Below are 18,989 nucleotides of genomic sequence, written 5' to 3' on the forward strand. Positions count from 1 at the left end.
AGAAAAATGTGTACCTTATTATCAAACGGGAAAACACAATCAGCATACTTAATTAGTTGACTGTTTGCAAGCAGGGCATTGTAAGGGGACGTTATCACATCATCTTGATAGGAAGGAAAAGCCGCAAAAACAAATCTAAATAAGGTTTAAAGATATCATTGACGAGGAAACTACTTTAAATACACACACACAAAAAAAATGTGTTTTAACAATCTTAAATTTAGTTTACAAATTTTGAGATTTAAGACACATATTTTAACATTATATAACATGCTAACATGATGTGATAAAATTATTTGAAACGGCACATTGAGTGTGCAAATTAAACTTTTACAATGATTCATAGCAGCTTGTAGTTTGCGGGTTATAAATCTAGTGAATTATTAGGCTATTAATTTTTTCCAAACATTCTAACTTACTCAATTAAACTTTCAGCGCATGGTAGTGTCTCAACTGGGAAAATACAAGAAATTATTACATATTCATAATTTTTTCATTCAAATTTGTGTAATTTTACTTTATTTGTAATGTATTTTAATTTAAAAGGTGACACTAAATAATTATTATTTTCAACAATTATTATTTTTTTAAGACATCTCATCAATATTTCTTTTCTAAATCTCTTAAAAACCAAATGCCACTAAAATATAACCACTGGAATCATTTAGAGATAACTTCTTTAACTAGGATGAAAATTATTTTTAATTTTTCAAAATAACCTAATCCAGAAATAGAATACTGGTTGCCTTAAGGTTATAAAATTGCAGGATTTAAGTTTTACAATATCTACAAACAAATTTTTAATCGCTGATATTGTTGCTCATGGTGCTGAATAAAGTCAACTAAATTAAAACTGTTACAACTTCTTTTGAATTTTAAGTGCTATGCTAAATAAGTATTGAACCTTTTTATTGTGCATCTTTATTTAAAATAATTTGTATAAATGGTATAATGATAAATGATCAAATGAATAAACTGTCAAAATTTTAAACTTTGAATTATGAAATGTATCTTTTGACACGATAATGCTTTCATGCACTGTAGGAATTTTTTATATGCATTTATAAAACTTAATTGCTTATTTTGTAATATAAAATTTACAAAGTAAGTTACAACATTTATTGAAATTTGGAGCTTATAATGCTGATTGTAAATTAACATTATAAGTAAAATCAGTATTTTATTTGCTTTAGAAAATAAAATTCTGATATTAACTGGTCTGAATAAAAAAAAATAATTTGTAACTTTAGGTTCTTGTAATAATTAAAATTTCAAAACTATAAAAAATATGAACATGACTAACAAATAGGAAACTATTATCTAATAATATTTATATTTAATTTCATAAGATACTGAAACAAATTTTATTAAATACCTAGATAAATGTTTGTAATGAAAAAATATATATTTTTAAATTAATTTACTTTAGTCATAATAGTAGTCATTTAGATATATACATACATAATATAGTATGCACATTATATTAATATAGTATACACATTGTGTCCATGATTATTTTTGTGTTACTATTTGTCATAAGTATAAAAATGGAAATAAACTAAAAAAAGGCAATAAAATAACAAAAAATAACTTACGTGCAACATATTATAATAATTTACAGAATATGATGTTTATTGCAGGAGCTTCAAAAATAAATAAAGAAAAGAATGAAGAAAAATTTAAAATACATTCATTCAAAATAAATAAGAATGTTAATAATATTTAATGAATTATTTATTTTAAGAATGAGTAATATGCATGTATGTGTGTGTATATAAATACATATATATATACACAGTGGAACCCTTTTTTTAGGTTTTCATCAGACTAGCATTAAAAAATACACAAAGTAGGATACCGTAAAATCAGGGGAAAAAAAGTATATTTTTTCGAAAAAATTGACATGAGATGAACTATTAAGAAAATGTGTAATTTTTACATGGTTTTTGTATCTTAAATAGAATTTCAACAATATCCCTCTCAATACTTACTACTGTTTGCGAATTTTTTACTAGTTTTTAATACTAATACATACAATGATTTTTATATTTTGCTTATCTCCATTATTTTCATTACTATCATTGGGAGTAGGCCTTTAATCAGATATTGAAGGAATTGAAAGTAAAGGAATGTGAGTTACGGTCAATATACACGCCATTGACTCTGGAAGAAATTCAGGCACGCAATTTTATTCCAAAGGGTCAATGCTACTGTTAGATTATGAGAAGCAGTTAATCCCGAGAAGTTTGTAAGGCATTTTAATTGACACTGTCCACTGCTCCAAAAATCAAATTCAGAATATCCAGACTTTTTGTTATTTGTGATTTAGAAGCATCTTGCAGCTCACCGGAATCAAGAAAAAGAAAAATGAATAACTAACCAGTTGTGCAGTGTAACATTCTTTAAATGATTGGATAATTTTAAAATTGATAAATAATTCCACTCATAAATTTTACAATTTATGCTCCCATACTTCCTTTAACAACCATTTCCCTGCTTTGCCCATCCCACCACCCTTCTGATTTTGAATCAAGGAGGAATTCCTCTTTCACAGATAAAAGAGCAATTAGAAAGAATAAAAAGGATGTCAGAAAAGCTACTGAATAAGTTCCTTATTTTAAAGACTAAAAAAAAGAAAAAGAAATTCAGAACAAGTTTGTGCAAAGCTTTATGGAGACAGAATTATTTTGATGTGCTAGGAAAACGGTTTAAGTGGGATTTTCTTAAACATATCAAAAATAGAGTTTTGAAAGCCAGTAACAAAGTATAAGTTACCTAAAAACTTTTTAGTGCATATTTACTTATTTTAGCTCCCACAAGATCAAATCAAAGAGAAAAAAGATGCTCATAAGATTTTGAAGCCAATAAATATTATTCTGAAGAGAGAAAAGGAAATCTTTTAACCATTGGTTTAGTATTGAAATGTTTATTAAAGTATTTTTCATTCAAAATTAAACTTAAATTGTCACTTTTGACAGAGTTCTAATTACACTGTGAACCCTGTTAACTTATATTTGTATGGCTATCATTAATATGAAAAAGTAGAAGAGTGTGTTTGTTAGAAAGATTCATTTAGCGCATATGACAAAATTGTCATATGCAAAAGCATGCAATAGTTTTCTTTTTGTAGTCTATTCACTTTTTACTTAAAATCCTTTGAAATAATTTCTTACTTTACATAGATATGCAACTTAAAAATATAGAGAAAACATGGAAGAAGATACCGTAATTTTGCGGAGATATGCCATGGCGTTATTGATTTAAAACTTTAAAATTTAGCAGAAAGGCGTACATAACAGGGTGGCCTATATAGAATTACTTTTTTTTTTTCTTCTTTAGAAATTTTTGCTTTTTAGAAGCTCCACTGGAAATTTCATCACAATTTTTTCCACCTGTTACTAGTGGTTTTTATTTATTTTTTCATGCTTAATGTTACTCCAAAGAATGGTCAAGGCACCTGGAATTTTCCCCTCCTCCATTCTTTCTTGGCATCACTTTCTGGAGACTGTAGTAAACAAGAGAACAAAGTCTCTCTTTCCCTTCTGCCATATGAACAGCTGTTGAGTGTAGGTAAAGGAATGAATGAAAGAAAAGAATGAGGTAAAGGAAAGAAAGGAATGAATGAATTTTAATCAGGGTGGTGCCAGTAATAAAATCAGCAGCAAAACAAACACTTTCCCCCTGTTTTTTCCAGGAAATATGTCATGGCTTCTGTCATGGGATGCCTCTCCACTCCCCCTTTTTCTTCAGCTGGTTGTTAAAAATACATGAATATTTGATGAATAATGGGTGTGGATGATCTTGGGATGACTTTGAATATTCTTACAATTAGAATGTTCAAGAAGAATTTCAAACTTTCAACTGAACGTCAGTGAAGATGGATGGGGAAAAGCAATGTGTGATAATTTTACACACAGATAAAAGAAAGACCGTCATAGGCAGAATCAGTAAAAAAAAAAAAAAAAAAAAAAAAAAAGAAAGAAAAAAAAGAGCTGTTTTCTGAAGCCTGAACATGTAGTTTTCCATTAAAACATGTATAAATTTTAACATGTAATATGATAGAAAACACATAGTTTCTCTTTCAGCTCAAAATGAAATACAGCCTTTTCTAATTAAGAAAAGATTAATAATTAGCACTATGAAAGGTAATAAAATATTTTCTGAGGATTTTAAGCCATTCTGAATAAAATAAAATGAAACTAAAAAATAAACTGCAATTGTTCATTCACATCTTAAACAATTTTGAAAATTAATATATTAATCTAATGCAATTATAAAAATGAGGCACAATACAGAAAATATATATTTATATAACACCAGATGTTCATGTTTAAAGAAATTCAACATTGAGGATATATTAAAAAATATAAACATACTTAGGAATTTTAGGAAATTCATCACATAAGTACTCAACAATAGCAGTACCAAGACCAGAGCCAGTACCTAAAGAAAAGTTTGTGAAACAATTAAAGAAATAGAATGAAAATATTTCAAGTCCTTATAATAATTAATTATACATATTTTATCATATTACTTGGAGGTTGTCCATAAAATAAGCTTCTTAAAATTAAATGGTATAAAGCTAAACTCTTTTTCCTATTGAAACACTTTGTAAATTTTTTTTTATTAAACAATTCAAATAAATAAAAATTAGACAGTGAATTTTAATAAAAATTTCAATTTCCAGTATATTTTAATTGGTTTTTTTATCTATAAAAATAATATTTATAATAAGATGAAGAATACAATGCAGCTAAAATAGTTAACATCGAACAAATTTAGAAATGTTATTGTTAGCAGTACAAAAGAAATAAAAAAAGTAAGAATTAGTATTAAAATCTTACCACCACCAAGTGAATGAATTACAAAGAAACACTGAAGATTATTGCATTCTTCAGCTTCTTTTCTAAACAAGTCAATAAGTTCCCTCTTGTATTTTGTACCATAAAATTTATTTCCAACTGCCCTGAAATGATAAATATTTAAAAATATCTAAAAATATTTGAAAATAAAATAGACACGAGAGAAATTGGTATTTAATGATGGGAATTAATTTAAGTTAGGCAAATTAATAAAAATATGTATTATTAAAAAATACTAATACATAATGCTAAGTTGAACAGCAAACATGAAATAAATTTTTTGTTTTCTTTAAAATTTCTAATTCTTTAAGAATTGTTCTATTTTTTTAATGCAATTTGTAAAAAAGAAAAAGTACCAATATCCATATTAAGTTACATTACTTTTTCTTTTGATGTTTCAACCTGTTTTTAATTGCTTTTGTATGCTCATTATAAATAAGTTTTGACATTGTAAACAATGTAAGATTAAAGCATCATTTCATCATAATTTGTTAGTGAAATTTGATTGTTTGCATTTAATTTTTAAAATTTTGTGCATTTTATAAAGTTATGTCAATTTTTAAAAAGGCCCTTTAGGGCAAGTTGAAAAAAAGCTCTCTCAAGTTTAACATAGCTGCTAATTTAAAAGAGTAAAAAAATGTGTTAAAAAAAAAAAAAAACTCAATATGTAAAATAACGAACAGCCAACATTTCACTTATGTATCTACAGAAATAGAAAATTTTCAGTCTAACACAAAAATGTTGTTTTATTAAGTGTTACTTATAAGGAAATAAATATTAATATATCTTTTTAGTTTCAGCAAGCAGTAAAGAAATCCTAGATTTTATTGACGAATGAAGGACAGAAAATTTTAAAAATTTCAGTAACAAATCAGGATAAACAATACACTTTCTTACGAAAGTAATTATAGAATATTTTCTAACGATAAATAAATATTATAAAATTATACATTTAAACTATTACATACACATTATACATTATTAATTAACAAAAAAATTATCTTACAATTTTGTAAGTGCACTCTTTATACTATGATTGCATTCAATTTATGACTTAAAATTGCACTATTCTAAGTCTTTCAAGCATCTTAAATAAAATTAAGATTTTGAACAGGTGTGAACTGATTCTGCACGTTTTCATTGCTTAATAGATGAATGATATAAATTAATAAACTTGCCACTCTGAGAAATGGTAAAATCACTATGGCAAATCTGACAGAATGTATACTTTTCTCCAAGTTCACATGTTTTAAAAATGGAAATTTCTTAAAATATTTTGCATCCGAGGTTTAGCAATAAGACTTTTTGTTCTCCACTATCACTTTTATCATAAGTGAAAAAAAAATTCAAAATTTAATTTTAAAAGCTATGCTCTCAATTAGCACAATCTAAAAAACACACTAAAAGTTGAGTTGCATTTATGATGCGAACTCCTTTGAAGGAAATTCTTAAGCCCCGCTCGCATAACCGACGATAGTGGAACAAAATTTTTCGATTGAAGGTTGTTTTTCCTGTTATGCATAGCTGCAATTCCCGTCCGTAGAGGGGATAGCACAATCGGGAAATTGATTTCATGCACAAGAAACACACGCATTCATTAATAATATTTAATTGGCTTGTAGAAAATTTGTTAGAATATGGAGGTTGTTTTTCCTGTTATGTATAGCAACAATTCCCGTCCGTAGAGGGGATAGCACAATCGGGAAATTGATTTCATGCACAAGAAACACACGAATTCATTAATAATATTTAATTGGCTTGTAGAAAATTTGTTAGAATATGGAGACCTGCTTGAAAAATGCGTTTGTGAGAAAATAATGTTCAGAATTTTAAAAGTTAACAATGCAGGCTAAAAATTCTTTTAGAGATTAGAGCTTCATTATAAAAATTTAGAAATAATATCCTACAGAAAGATGCAAAGAGTATAAAAAATTTGTAGAAGTCATGACTGAGCCAAAACAAGGCCTTTTTATTTTATTTTTAATACCTTTTGCACTGAATTTTACTACAAATAAACTAAGCGGCATATCTTTTCTGCATATTATTTGCTATGAAAAACATAAACCTATTTCCTAGAATAGCTTTTTGTAAGAAGTAAACTAGTGATAAAATTGACTTATCACACAAAAACAACTATGAAATTCTAAGTATTTGTCATTATATGCCCTTACCAATTATTTCCACAACCTGAAACATCGGTTACTAGTTTTGCTTTATCAAAAAGGTTTCGAAATGGCCCTCGTAGGATTCTGGAAACTACACTTTCTTCCATGTCAACTAGTATGGCCTGCATAATGACATTTTATTATTTATAACATATTTGATCAACATTTAAAAAACATGTGACTTCAGCATGTAAATTAAAAGCTTTAAAGTGACTTAGGGAGATATAGTTATAATTATTTCACACATTAAAAAAGACAATTTGTAGATAAAAATGTAATTGATAAAATATCAGTAGGAAATTTTAAGAGAGTTAAGTATCGCAAAATTAAAAAAAAAAGTATCACCCACAGAATTATTTTCAGTAAATTGTTGCAAGTTTGCTTTGAAATTTTTTATAAAATTAGACAACTATACATTTCATGAAACTTTTTATTGCCAAATTTGAGCTTTGTTCATCAATTCTTCAACAACTATCTTATAAATAGTGCCACCTTAATAAGAAAATCTGCAGGTAAAATTAAAAACTGTTATTATGAAAAAAAGAACAAAAAATTAATAGGGTTCAAGTGCCAATATTTAAACCATTTTTTCCTGGTGTTAAAACTTAGGGAAGTTTTTATTTTTATTTTTAAAAAGGGTGCAAGGGATTAGTCATTGTCAGCATTTATCAGAACCCTTTATAATTATATAATACATATTCTCCTCTTATTCTCTTTCTCTCTCTTTGTATATATATATTTGATGTGCTGCCATGTATGTCCAAAGATGGCAGCACATTTTCAGACATAAAATGGCAATAAGAAAAGTTAAAATATTGGAATTTATAAAGTAATAAGTAAATATTTATTACAAAATTGTGCAATATTTTCAGAAAAGTTTTACATAAAATCACGTATTTACACAAAAATTTTATTTTAAAACAAACAATAACATTGAAGATGTTGAGAATTAGGAAAATATTTTATAATTTTAGAATATTATAGAGAATATATAATTTTTATTTTTTCATTATTACTAGAAATGAGAAAACAAAAGTCTCTCTGAAAAGATTAGATTTTTTTAATGAAATGGTCTTAAAATGAAGCTTTGTAAACAAGGCATGTGTTATAAAAATTTAACACGATTAATTTCAATAATATCTGAACTATATCTATGTACATACGTAATATGGTTTGAAACAAGAAATTCCTGTTTCATAAGTTGCTTTTTGAGGATTTATTTTTCTCTAAATGTAAATGCATACTGTTGTTCAATTAAACCTAAGAAATAGTGGTGGTGTTTAAAGCAAGAAATATGTCGAATGTATTAGGAAGAAGACCACTTTGTCAAGCCAGATGGGGCTGAGCTTATGGGTGGATGAACTGGACGACTGCCCAAGGCTGTCAAAAATTCTGGACAGGTTAATACTTATATGTAAGTTTTTCTTTACATTAATTAAATCTTGGATATATTTTTCCTATTCCTTTTCCACAATTCATGCAAATTATTTTAATTTATTTTTGAAATGTTTCTAATTTCATTTCAATTAATGTTCCTTTTTGTCAGAAGTGAAATCTTTAAAATAACACGAATTCAACTATTATATTATATAAATTAATTATATTAAAAATTTCAATTATTGCACATTTGCGAGTGTGTGAGGAGGGCAATCCCTTAGAACTGCAATGGAAAATGTCAAGAAAAATAAAAAAAACAGGGTTGGAATGATTTAAATACATTTAAGTAAAAAAATTATAGATTTAAATCATGTGATTTTTTTAAATAATAGAACTATTTAGGAAATACTATTTACACAATACTGCATTATTTAATATGCATATACTTAAAGCTGTGATAATAAATCATTGATGTCAAATCTCATTGACAATAATTGTTTTATTCATAGAATGAGGGATAATTTAATTAATTGAAAAAATTATTATTGTTTATTTATTTATTTGCTTAAGAGCTTAAAAGTAGATAAGAATGTAACTTTCAAATTATACCATTTTGCATTATTTATTTCATATTTTAATGTGCTCATTGTAGTATGTAAAATAATTTGCTGTTTTACTATCAATAAATGTATTTTAATTATACCCATTTAATTTTATGCACATTTATTTAAATAGAAACAGTTTTAAAACTTATTAATGTGTAGTTAGTATATCTACCAGTAAATAAAGACTTGTTCAGAGTCTGATTAAAAAAAAAAGACTTTATTCATTCTGCTACTAGTTTGCAATAATTAAATGATAATATTAACATTTTTATTATTATTGGTATTAACAATTTAAGTTGCAGTAAATAATATAGAGAATATTATTTATACATTTAATCAGATTTTTTATCATTTGGTGCAAAATGAATATAAAAAAAAATTTGCTTCAAATAAAAAAAAATCCAATGTTTAATATATATTTGTTAAACAAAACAAATTTAAATAACAAAACAAAATAAACTTTTTATCAAATCTGATAAAAGGCCTCAATGTTTTGACCAGGGCCGATAAAACTATATATCCTGGTCCAGATAGAACTACTACTAAAACACGTCAATCAAAGTGCAACATTCCTTTAAATTTGATGAGATTAAATATGATTCCTTTAAATATGATGAAAAAAAAATAACACAAAGAAAATATCAATATCAAACACAGACAAAAATATCATTTTCTGCAATGAGTTATAGATTCATGCAGTTTTTCTTTCTCATGTAGAAATAAACTTTGCAATTTTACAGTTGTTGTGGGTATTATCAAGATTTAAGGTTAAAAATAAAAGACTTCTATAGATTCTGAGAACCTTCATTACAGTTGAATAAGTTGCTAGTGCAAAAAAAGTAAATGATATACAATAAGACCCACAAAATGTATTAAAGTGTGCGACTAAAGTTCTTATAAAAAAACTTAAAATTTGATCGAATTTTTTTTTTTTATAACAGAGATACATCTGCAGATACATAGCTAATCTTACAGTAAAGTTCTGATTTGCTAAGAATTAGACACTAGATTTCTTTAATGTAATATTGTGTTCTTAGAGTTTCAGTGTAAGATTGAAAAGTGGATATGATACAGATCTATCATGCATTAAACTGTAAATATCTTAACTGTAAATTCATTCTATTGTAAATTTATATATACCCTCGCTTTAAGGCAGTCAGAAATACTTGAGTATGATTTCTTTGGAGTTTCACATACTTTAAAGAAACAACTGGGATCATTCACCTATTTAGAAAAACACAAATTAGAACATATTAATTTCACTGAAAATAAAATGCAACAGTTATACATTTTAAAATTGTAAAAAAATAATGTTTTATATAAAAGGTATTAATTAACCTTCAATAGCTACTTATTGGTCAAAATGACCTAAGTATACTATAGATAGGTTACTATTAAAGATAAAGCCTGGAAAAATATATTTGTAATGCATAATTAAAAAAATTATTAGTTTATTATTAACTGCATGGCATTTATATTAAAAAAAAAACCCTTCTCCAAAATCCATTTCATAGACAAAGTTATTTGATAGGTCAAATATAGTGAAACTCAGTAATACTGAATCATCTGCAACACCCAACAAGTATATAAGCAATGGTTCACTACATTCAAAATATTTAAAAAAAAATATTTTTAGCATATTGCAATAGTATTTTTGGAAATAGTGATTGCAATAGTATTTTTGGAAATAGCGATTGCAATAGTACATAATTTGCTTTATGAATTATTAACTAAATATATATATACAGTCTCCTTGCAACATGGTTTCTTTATACAGTAAATTTCTTTCTATAACAAAATTTTGAATTTCTACATTCAAAACATTTAAAATAGTCTCCATGTCACGAAATGGTAGTCTCTTTATAACATTTTTCAGATGTTTATCTTTCTTATTCTCATCATTTTTGAAAGAAGTTGCATTTAAAAGCTGAAATTTTTGAACAACCGATTCCATCTCCCAAGTGCAAGTTTTTGGAGAATCATTCACATTATTCACTTAAACAAAATAACTATTTTAAAGCTCTCCTTATAATATAACTTCATTATTACTAAAAGTCGTTAAGTATATATTTTGAACTTATCATATAGACTAAAAAATTTTATAACATTTATTCAAATAGCAGCAAAAAGTAAATTTCACTATTACTCACTGGAAGTTCACTATAAATGAACTACCAGTTTCTCAGCAGTTCACTATAAGTGCATGAAATAACATTAGTTAAACAGCAACTCAGGTGGAACCATAAGAAAAGTTCACTACAACCAAGTGTTCATTATATCTGGGTTTCATAATAGCGAGGTTAGACTGTAAGTCTTATGGCTAAAAGCAGAGGTGTTTAGTTAGTAGTTAAAAGTGTTCAACTGTGGACATTTATAGTTACAGTATGTTAGATAGATTAGTTTACTCTTCCACTCCAACTTATTTGACATTAAAATTCTTACTGAATGAAAAGTATTAACATTATCATTAAAATAAATACTAGTTTCGACATTTTGTAATTCCAGTTTTCATTTCTAATTATGTATCATTAGAAATATGTATATGGTAATATTTCATTTAAAATAAATTTACTCAATAATATAACTTATGAAAATATAAATTTTAAAAAATATTTTTATAGAATAATAAAATTATTCATAACAATTTCAGAAAATAGATGCATATCAGTTTTACACACTTATATATAACAAGTCTAATAATGGCCGAAAAAGAAAATTAGATGGATTTTTAGAGCATACATTATAATGATATGAAGAAACAAATTAAAAAATTATGACTCGTAGCCTACCGTTAACTAGGGTTACTTTTACTTTACTTTAAACCACTTTTCCAATTAAAACATCTAACTTCATAGTACAGTGTAACGTCTCATATCCGGACGTCCCTTTTCCGGAAGGATCGATTTCCCGGATTCTTTTTAACAATCAAAATAAACAAACATCTCTTCATCTTCCCCTTTCTTTAAAAAAAAAAAAAAGGTCTCTTGACACGTTTTCTCTTCTAGCTTGCACTGAGCCCCTGATTTATGCATTGAACCCATAAATCACAAAGGGGAAGAAGAGAAGATCTACCAAGACCATTGAGTGACCGTCAGCGACGCTCCTACTCTGTAATGCAGGAAAAGAGGGAGATTTGTTTTCAAAAGACGGCAACTGCCTCCCTTCCCCTCTCTTTTCCTATGCTAGTAAAAGAGGCATTTCCTGGAAACTTTTTATTGAAAGAAAAGGGTAAACGCTGCAAGCATTAAAGTGGAGGGGGAGTCAAAATGGAACATTTGAATAGGTCTAAAAGGATACATGTCCTTGAGAAACATTCATTCTTCCCCTGACCATGTAATATTTAGGAGGCGGGGGAAAAAAGGGGGTAACATTCTTTCTTTAGCAGATTCTTTCAGTCATACAAGAAAAAATAAAGAGAACTCCATCAGCATGCCCCACCTTTATGCTTGATTGATAGCCAATAATTGGAGAGAAAACAATAATTTGTCACTTCCCCACCCTCAACTTTAATGATCTCTCTACACTTATTTTCTTTCACAAATAAGGAGGAAATGAATTTTTCTCCTCCACCTACCCACCTTAATGAATGAGGGGAATTTCCCTTTCTTGCTTGAATCATTCTAGTTAAAAATGGCGGATTATTATTTTCATAACTGTCAATTTTTTTTCGTTATCAATATTTTAAGCAATAATTTGATTTATTGGATAATCTAATACTAGAACATTATTCCCCTTAAAAATAATGTTTATTTATTTTTGCTTCTTAGATTTAGATCATTTTAAGCTTTGTTCCAGAATGAAGTGAATTATCCCTTCCTGTTTGAATCGTTCTAGTTCAAAATGGCGGATTAATATTTTCATAACTGTCAAATTTTCGCATTTTCTATATTTTTAGCAATAATATTTTATTTTCCAATTCATATTTTATGATTGATTAATTAGATATTCTAAAACTAAAACATTATTCCCCTTAATAATGTTTATTTATGTTTTGTTTCTTAGATTCAGATTGTTTATTAGATCATTTTAAGCTTTGTTTGCCTTGGGGGTCAATTATACGGACTTCTAGAAGTCCCACCGATTCCGGATACGCGACTTTACACTGTACTTACTTTAGAGTTCAATTTATTGTTGTAAAACTTGGATCTACAGTTACATACTATGTTTACTTGTATGACAGTTTTCTAAAACATGATTGCTTAAGTTTACTCTCAATATGCAGTCCCGAAAGCTAGCATTAAAAATTCAATATTTCACTATGTCAGATGGTGATGTGGTAACAAAATGCTAAAAAACTACTTATACATTGTTCAAAATTTAAATAATAAAAATAAAAGTGATAAAATATTTCTTTTGCATTTTAATTTTTCGAGTATTTTATTTTAAAAAGTTAAGAGATCAAGATTGTCACATAACTGTTATCGATACTATGTATCTGTAACTGAAATTACCGTATGTTTCGGCGGAAGAGCCGCGGCGCTATCGAAAAAGAAGTTGTTTTTTTCCTACATGCGGCGCTTCCGACGAAATATTTTTTTGTAGCAAAAAAATTTGTCAAGGAAAGTTATTCAAAATGAAATAATTTTCTGAGAGAAAGACTATTAAAAAAAATTAATAAAGAAGTCGACGAAATATTTGCCCGTATCGCGATCTACTGCAGAACATCGCCAATTCTTAGCAAACTTTCGCCAGCAGCCTGTAAGAAAATAAACGAAATAATAATTTAAAAAAAAAAACATCGCATAAGGAGAAAATTTAAAAGGTATGCATCTTGTATCCACCCCCAGCTTAAGGAAAAATCGCAAGATAGAAATTTATTTAGCGCCTTGGCAATTGTAATTTAAGCGAACAGAAAATGAAGAATAGGACCCTAAATCCGACACTCACGGGACTGACGAAATGCCGAACTTCGGATCTCTTACGGAAATTCCAATATGGCCCCCAAATATTACTATAATTCAATTCCACTGTTAATTTCAGAAAAACCAATAAATTTAGTCAAGTTTCGATCGCAGATTATGATGGGGTGAATTTAAAACTGGCCCATCTTAAGAGAAATTTTGCTAATCAAAATAATAATCTATATAATATAATCAAGAAGAAATAATCAGAATCCTATGAAGAAGAAATAATCGTTTCTTCTTTGGAGCGAGATCATAGTTCTCGTTTTTTCTTTTAGATAATATTTTGTTTTAACAAAAGACGCTTACCTCGCAAGAAAAAAAAAAAGCGAGCAGGGAACTACAATTTTTTTTTTAACAACTAATGCTAAGAAACTAACAATGAATAACAACAAAAAACAAGCCAAAAACTAATAACGATAAAAAAAAAAAACAAGCAAGCAACAATTAACAAGAAAAAATAAAAAGCGACAAAATAAAAAAAATTAATGAATCGAATAAAAAACCGCAAAAGGAATAAATTCATTTTATTGTCCACATGGTAGTTTCAATGTCAACTGGGTGTGGCCAATTTATGGTCAAAGAGAGGAGGGAAATTTAGGGGCAAATCAGTAGAGCACAAGCACAGCTGTCAAGATTGATTGATCAGTTTTTTCCAACTTCCATTTCTTTATTTTGTTCTATTGGAAATGCAGGTGTTTTTAGTTCTCACTTTATTTTAAACTGCTTTAGAAACAGATGTTTCCTTTGATACAGATTTATTTTTTTTCTTTCTTCAAGCTTCTTTTTTATTTTTAAAAGATAAAATAAAGTAAGTTACTTCAACAGAATAAAATTCAAAAGAAAAAGAAAATAGCTGATTTTTTTTGTCTTATCAATATAAATTTCTTTAAAAAAAAAAAAAAAAACGAAAAAGATTAAGTGCCGAATTTTGGGATACTGGATTAGGGGTCCCATACCCTTTTCTTTTCCCCAACCCCTTTAAAATATAACTGATTGATTCCTCCTAAACAGCTCCAATAGAAATGACACGCGGAGGAGGTGGGGTACACCTCTCTTTTAAACACTTTCTTCTCTCCTTCTAAGTTGAGTCACATTGGGTTATTTGCATTGAAGGAGAGGGCATCATTCTACCCACTAAAATTCCACCCTCAAAGATTGTGAAAGTGAAACTTATCTCCCCTTTGCTCATTCCTTCAGAATTTTTTTGGGGCCTGCTTAGTTATTTCTTATTTTTGTTATTATTAGTTATTTCGTTATTATTAGCTGTTTCGTTATTATGTATTAGTTTTTCCTCAAATTCTTAACGGTAATAAATTTTAAAATCTTTCTTATTACATTGTTTTACGGTTTTCTGTAATCAGTTCAGCCTTAATTCAGCTACTGAACATATAAATATTTTTTTGCTGTTCTTCTGTTTTTTGGCGCGGTGCCAACTGGTAAGAACAACTTTATTTTATATAGTTTTGTTGTTTTCTTTTTTTTTCTTTTTGCTGAAGGAGAAAACTTTTTTGTTGCTTTTTTTTTTTTGCTGAAAAAGAAATTTTTTATTATAATTTAGAAATTAAAATTTTAATTTATGAAATGCATAAAAAAATTTAATTTTTTTATTATACAGATACTCTAAATGGTAATTCAAAGGTCTCTTCTAAATGGATGCTGATACAGGGTTCATGCTCTACTATAAAAATAAAATTCAAGTACTTTTTAAGACTTATTATAAAATTCTCAAGGACTTAAATTTTAGTTAAAGATAGACTAAATTTTAACATTTTAAACTAAAATGTTTTGACGATAAATGTTAGTCGATAATAGCAGTACTGAAAAATAAGACTTCCATTGCTCTCTCTTGATTTCGGAAAGTGATCTAAGTAAAAAAAAACAAGGGTGATTGGCATCAAGTCGAGAATAAAATTCATGATGCATAAAAACGTCAGGTTTGAATTTTGCATTAAGGCTTATTTTAAGCTAGGTATACAACCTCTGAATAAGCAAAGATTCGGGCAGAAGACGGGGTAGGGGGGAATGTTCTATATAATACTGTGATATCAATTAGATATTTAAAAACAACTCTGCCGGGAGACTTTTATTCAATATTTAAAGTGGCAAAAGCATTTAGACAGTGAAATTTAAATTGTTCTTAAATATAATTTTGAAATTTCGACCACTTTTCTATTTAAGAAAATTAATCAATTATTGGATATTGCGGCTTGATTATCATTTTAAATTTATTACCAGTCAACCATTTTAAATTGAAACAGTTGCCAACTACCACCTCAATACCTTCTGATAGATTCTTAGTAACAATTTTGGTTACTTTGACTTTTTTAATTAACCACTCATACTTGAATTAACTTTATTTCAGTAGCATCGATCATACGCACTTGACATGGTCACGTGAATATGAACTGCAACGAGTAGTTTTCAAATCGAGTATAAATACGAAAATCGATGTTTGATATTACAAAATCGATGTTTGATATCGCAAAATGCGTGAATACGAACAGCGACATTGGATTTTAAACTCGCGGAAAAACTAATTGCGCTAAAAAACCGCTTAAGTACAAATCGCGATATTAGATTTTTGAATCACGCGAAAACGAATTGCAACACCAGGCATTAAAGTGGACAAAAAAAAAAAAAAAAAAAGCTGAACCTTTACAACGCAGGTCACTAGGAGGAGGGGGGGGGGTGTGCTCTATATGATACTGAGATTTATAAAAGCAACTTTTAACTATGCTGGGAGATTTTTATTCAATATTTAAAGTGGCAGAAGCATTTAGACAGTTATCTTTAAATTTTTCTTAAATATAATTTTAAAATTTTGACCACTAATATATTTAAAAAAATTAAGCAATTATAGGAAGGCGCAACTATTAAATTACTTACTAATGAAAAATATATCACATCGTTCAGTAACTAATTCAAGAGAAAGCTTACTTCTACTTCTTTCAAGAATCGCGATATTGGGTTTTAAATTCGTGTGAATATGAATCTTGATATTCGATTTTAAAATCGCATGAATATGAATCGCGATTTTGGATTTCAAAATCGCGTGAATATGAATCACGAAATTGGATTTTAAAATCGCGTGAATATGAATCGCGATTTTGGACTTTAAAATCGCGTAAATATGAATCGTGCTGTTGGATTTTAAAATCGCGTGAATATGAATCGCGATTTTGGATTTTAAAATTTCGTGAATGTGAATCATGCTATTGGATTTTAAAACCGCGTGAATATGAATCGTGCAGTTGGATTTTAAAAACCCGAAATACAAATCACGATATTGGATTTTAAAATCGCGTGAATATGAATCACGATATTGGATTTTAAAATCGCGTGAATATGAATCGCGATTTTGGATTTTAAAATCGCGTGAATATGAATCGCGATTTTGGATTTTAAAAACACGAAAATACAAATCACGATATTGGATTTTAAAATCGCGTGAATACAAATAACGATATTGGATTTTAAAATCGCGTGAATATGAATCGCGTTTTTGGATTTTAAAATCGCGTGAATATGAATCGCGATTTTGGATTTTAAAATCCCGTGAATATGAATCGAGCTGTTGGATTTTAAAAACACGAAAATACAAATTGCGATATTGAATTTTTAAATCGCGTAAATAAGAATCACGATACATAATTTTTAGATCACGTGAATACGAATCGCAGTGAGTAATTTTTAAATAGCGTACAAATACGAAAAACGATATCTGATATTACAACTGCGTGATAACGAATCGCAAAATTGGATTTAAAAATGCGTGAATACGAATCGCGACGTTGGATTTTAAACTCACGAGAATACAAATCGCGATATTGGATTTTGAAATTGAGTGAATAGGAATTGCTAGTACGATTTTTAAATCGCTTAAAAAAATTGCAACACGCAAGTTTTAAATCAGTTAAATACAAAAATCGATGATTGATATTAAAATCGTTTGATTAAAAATCGCGATTTTGGCAAATTCCGGTGCAGTTCCTAATATTTAAAATTCCAAAAATCAGCCAAACAAGAAAAAGAAAAAAAATATCGGCGCTCGAAACGAAACGCTTAGACTCCTTTCCACTCTATAGCAGAAGTCGCGGTAATCCGACTATCGTTCGGGCGGCTTGGGTTACTCCAATAGGACTTCCCAAAAATTTTAGTTTTTGGAACACGGTCGGAAATTTTCAAAATTGGGGAAAAAAAGCGGATTTCCGCTTTTTCGCGGAAGTCTTTCATCCCTGCAACACATAATTTTTAAATAAGTCTAATACGAAGATCGATGATTGATATTAAAATCGCCTGAATAAGTATCGAGATTTTGTCAGAATTTGGCGCAGTTCCCAATATTTAAAATTCCTAAAATCAGACAAACATACATAAAATCCTAAAATCAAACAGTACGTGTCATCATCTGAAAGATGGGGAAGTCATTCTCTCACACTTACGCGCGTCAAAAAGTTAAACATAGAAATACTGGAAATAGGGCTGTTTTCCTGAGTTTTCGAAGCTTTTCAAGGTCATTTCGAATTTTTCAAGGATTTAATATCATTTTCAAGTACTTCTAGGGGCCCTTGAAAATCAAAATGAAATTCAAGTACTTTTCAAGGCTTTTCCAAGGCCGCGGGAACCCTGTGATATGCGCGGCTTAGCACCATTGCGGCGCTTACTATAATGTTTTTTTAAAAAATTTCATTTTTATTGAGGTGCGGCGCTTGCGACAAAGCGGCGCTTTCACAGAAAAATACGGTAATATAGAAATGAATACAAAAAGTGTAATAAAAGACACATTAAAAAAAATTCTGATATTTTCTCTAAGCCTCATTATGAATAATTAAATCTCATTTACAAAATTAAATATGAATGGATCAGATAATGAAACTATCTTAACACAGGGGCAGCAAATGGGGCAGGCAAAGCAGGGGATCACCCGAGACCTAGGTGGCACTGAATGTGATTCTGGTTCAATGTTCTCTGAATTCTTAATTTCCTCCTTTTTTAAGTATTGTTTGTTTAATAAAATATATTAATAGGTTGCCTTTTTTTAAAAATTATATATTCTTTGATTAACTTTATTTATGG

General features: G+C 28.2%; 1 protein-coding gene across 2 annotated transcripts in view; it reads right to left on the reverse strand.

Annotated features, from left to right (window-relative positions):
- Nucleotides 1-18,989, reverse strand: part of LOC107440620 (tubulin epsilon chain) — a 50,709-nt gene that overhangs the window by 17,787 nt on the left and 13,933 nt on the right. For both annotated transcript variants that reach the window (XM_087154845.1, XM_087154846.1), the window contains exons 4-8: nt 10,150-10,233; nt 7,034-7,149; nt 4,845-4,966; nt 4,377-4,443; nt 15-135 (exon numbers count right to left, since the gene is read on the reverse strand). In XM_087154845.1, the coding sequence (XP_087010971.1) occupies nt 15-135; nt 4,377-4,443; nt 4,845-4,966; nt 7,034-7,149; nt 10,150-10,233 (510 nt within the window). The remainder of the gene's footprint in view (nt 1-14; nt 136-4,376; nt 4,444-4,844; nt 4,967-7,033; nt 7,150-10,149; nt 10,234-18,989) is intronic.

Source organism: Parasteatoda tepidariorum, chromosome 11 (assembly GCF_982258835.1).
Source record: "Parasteatoda tepidariorum strain Cologne lab strain chromosome 11, Ptep-v5.0, whole genome shotgun sequence".
In the NCBI taxonomy this organism is placed as follows: Eukaryota; Metazoa; Arthropoda; class Arachnida; order Araneae; family Theridiidae; genus Parasteatoda; species Parasteatoda tepidariorum.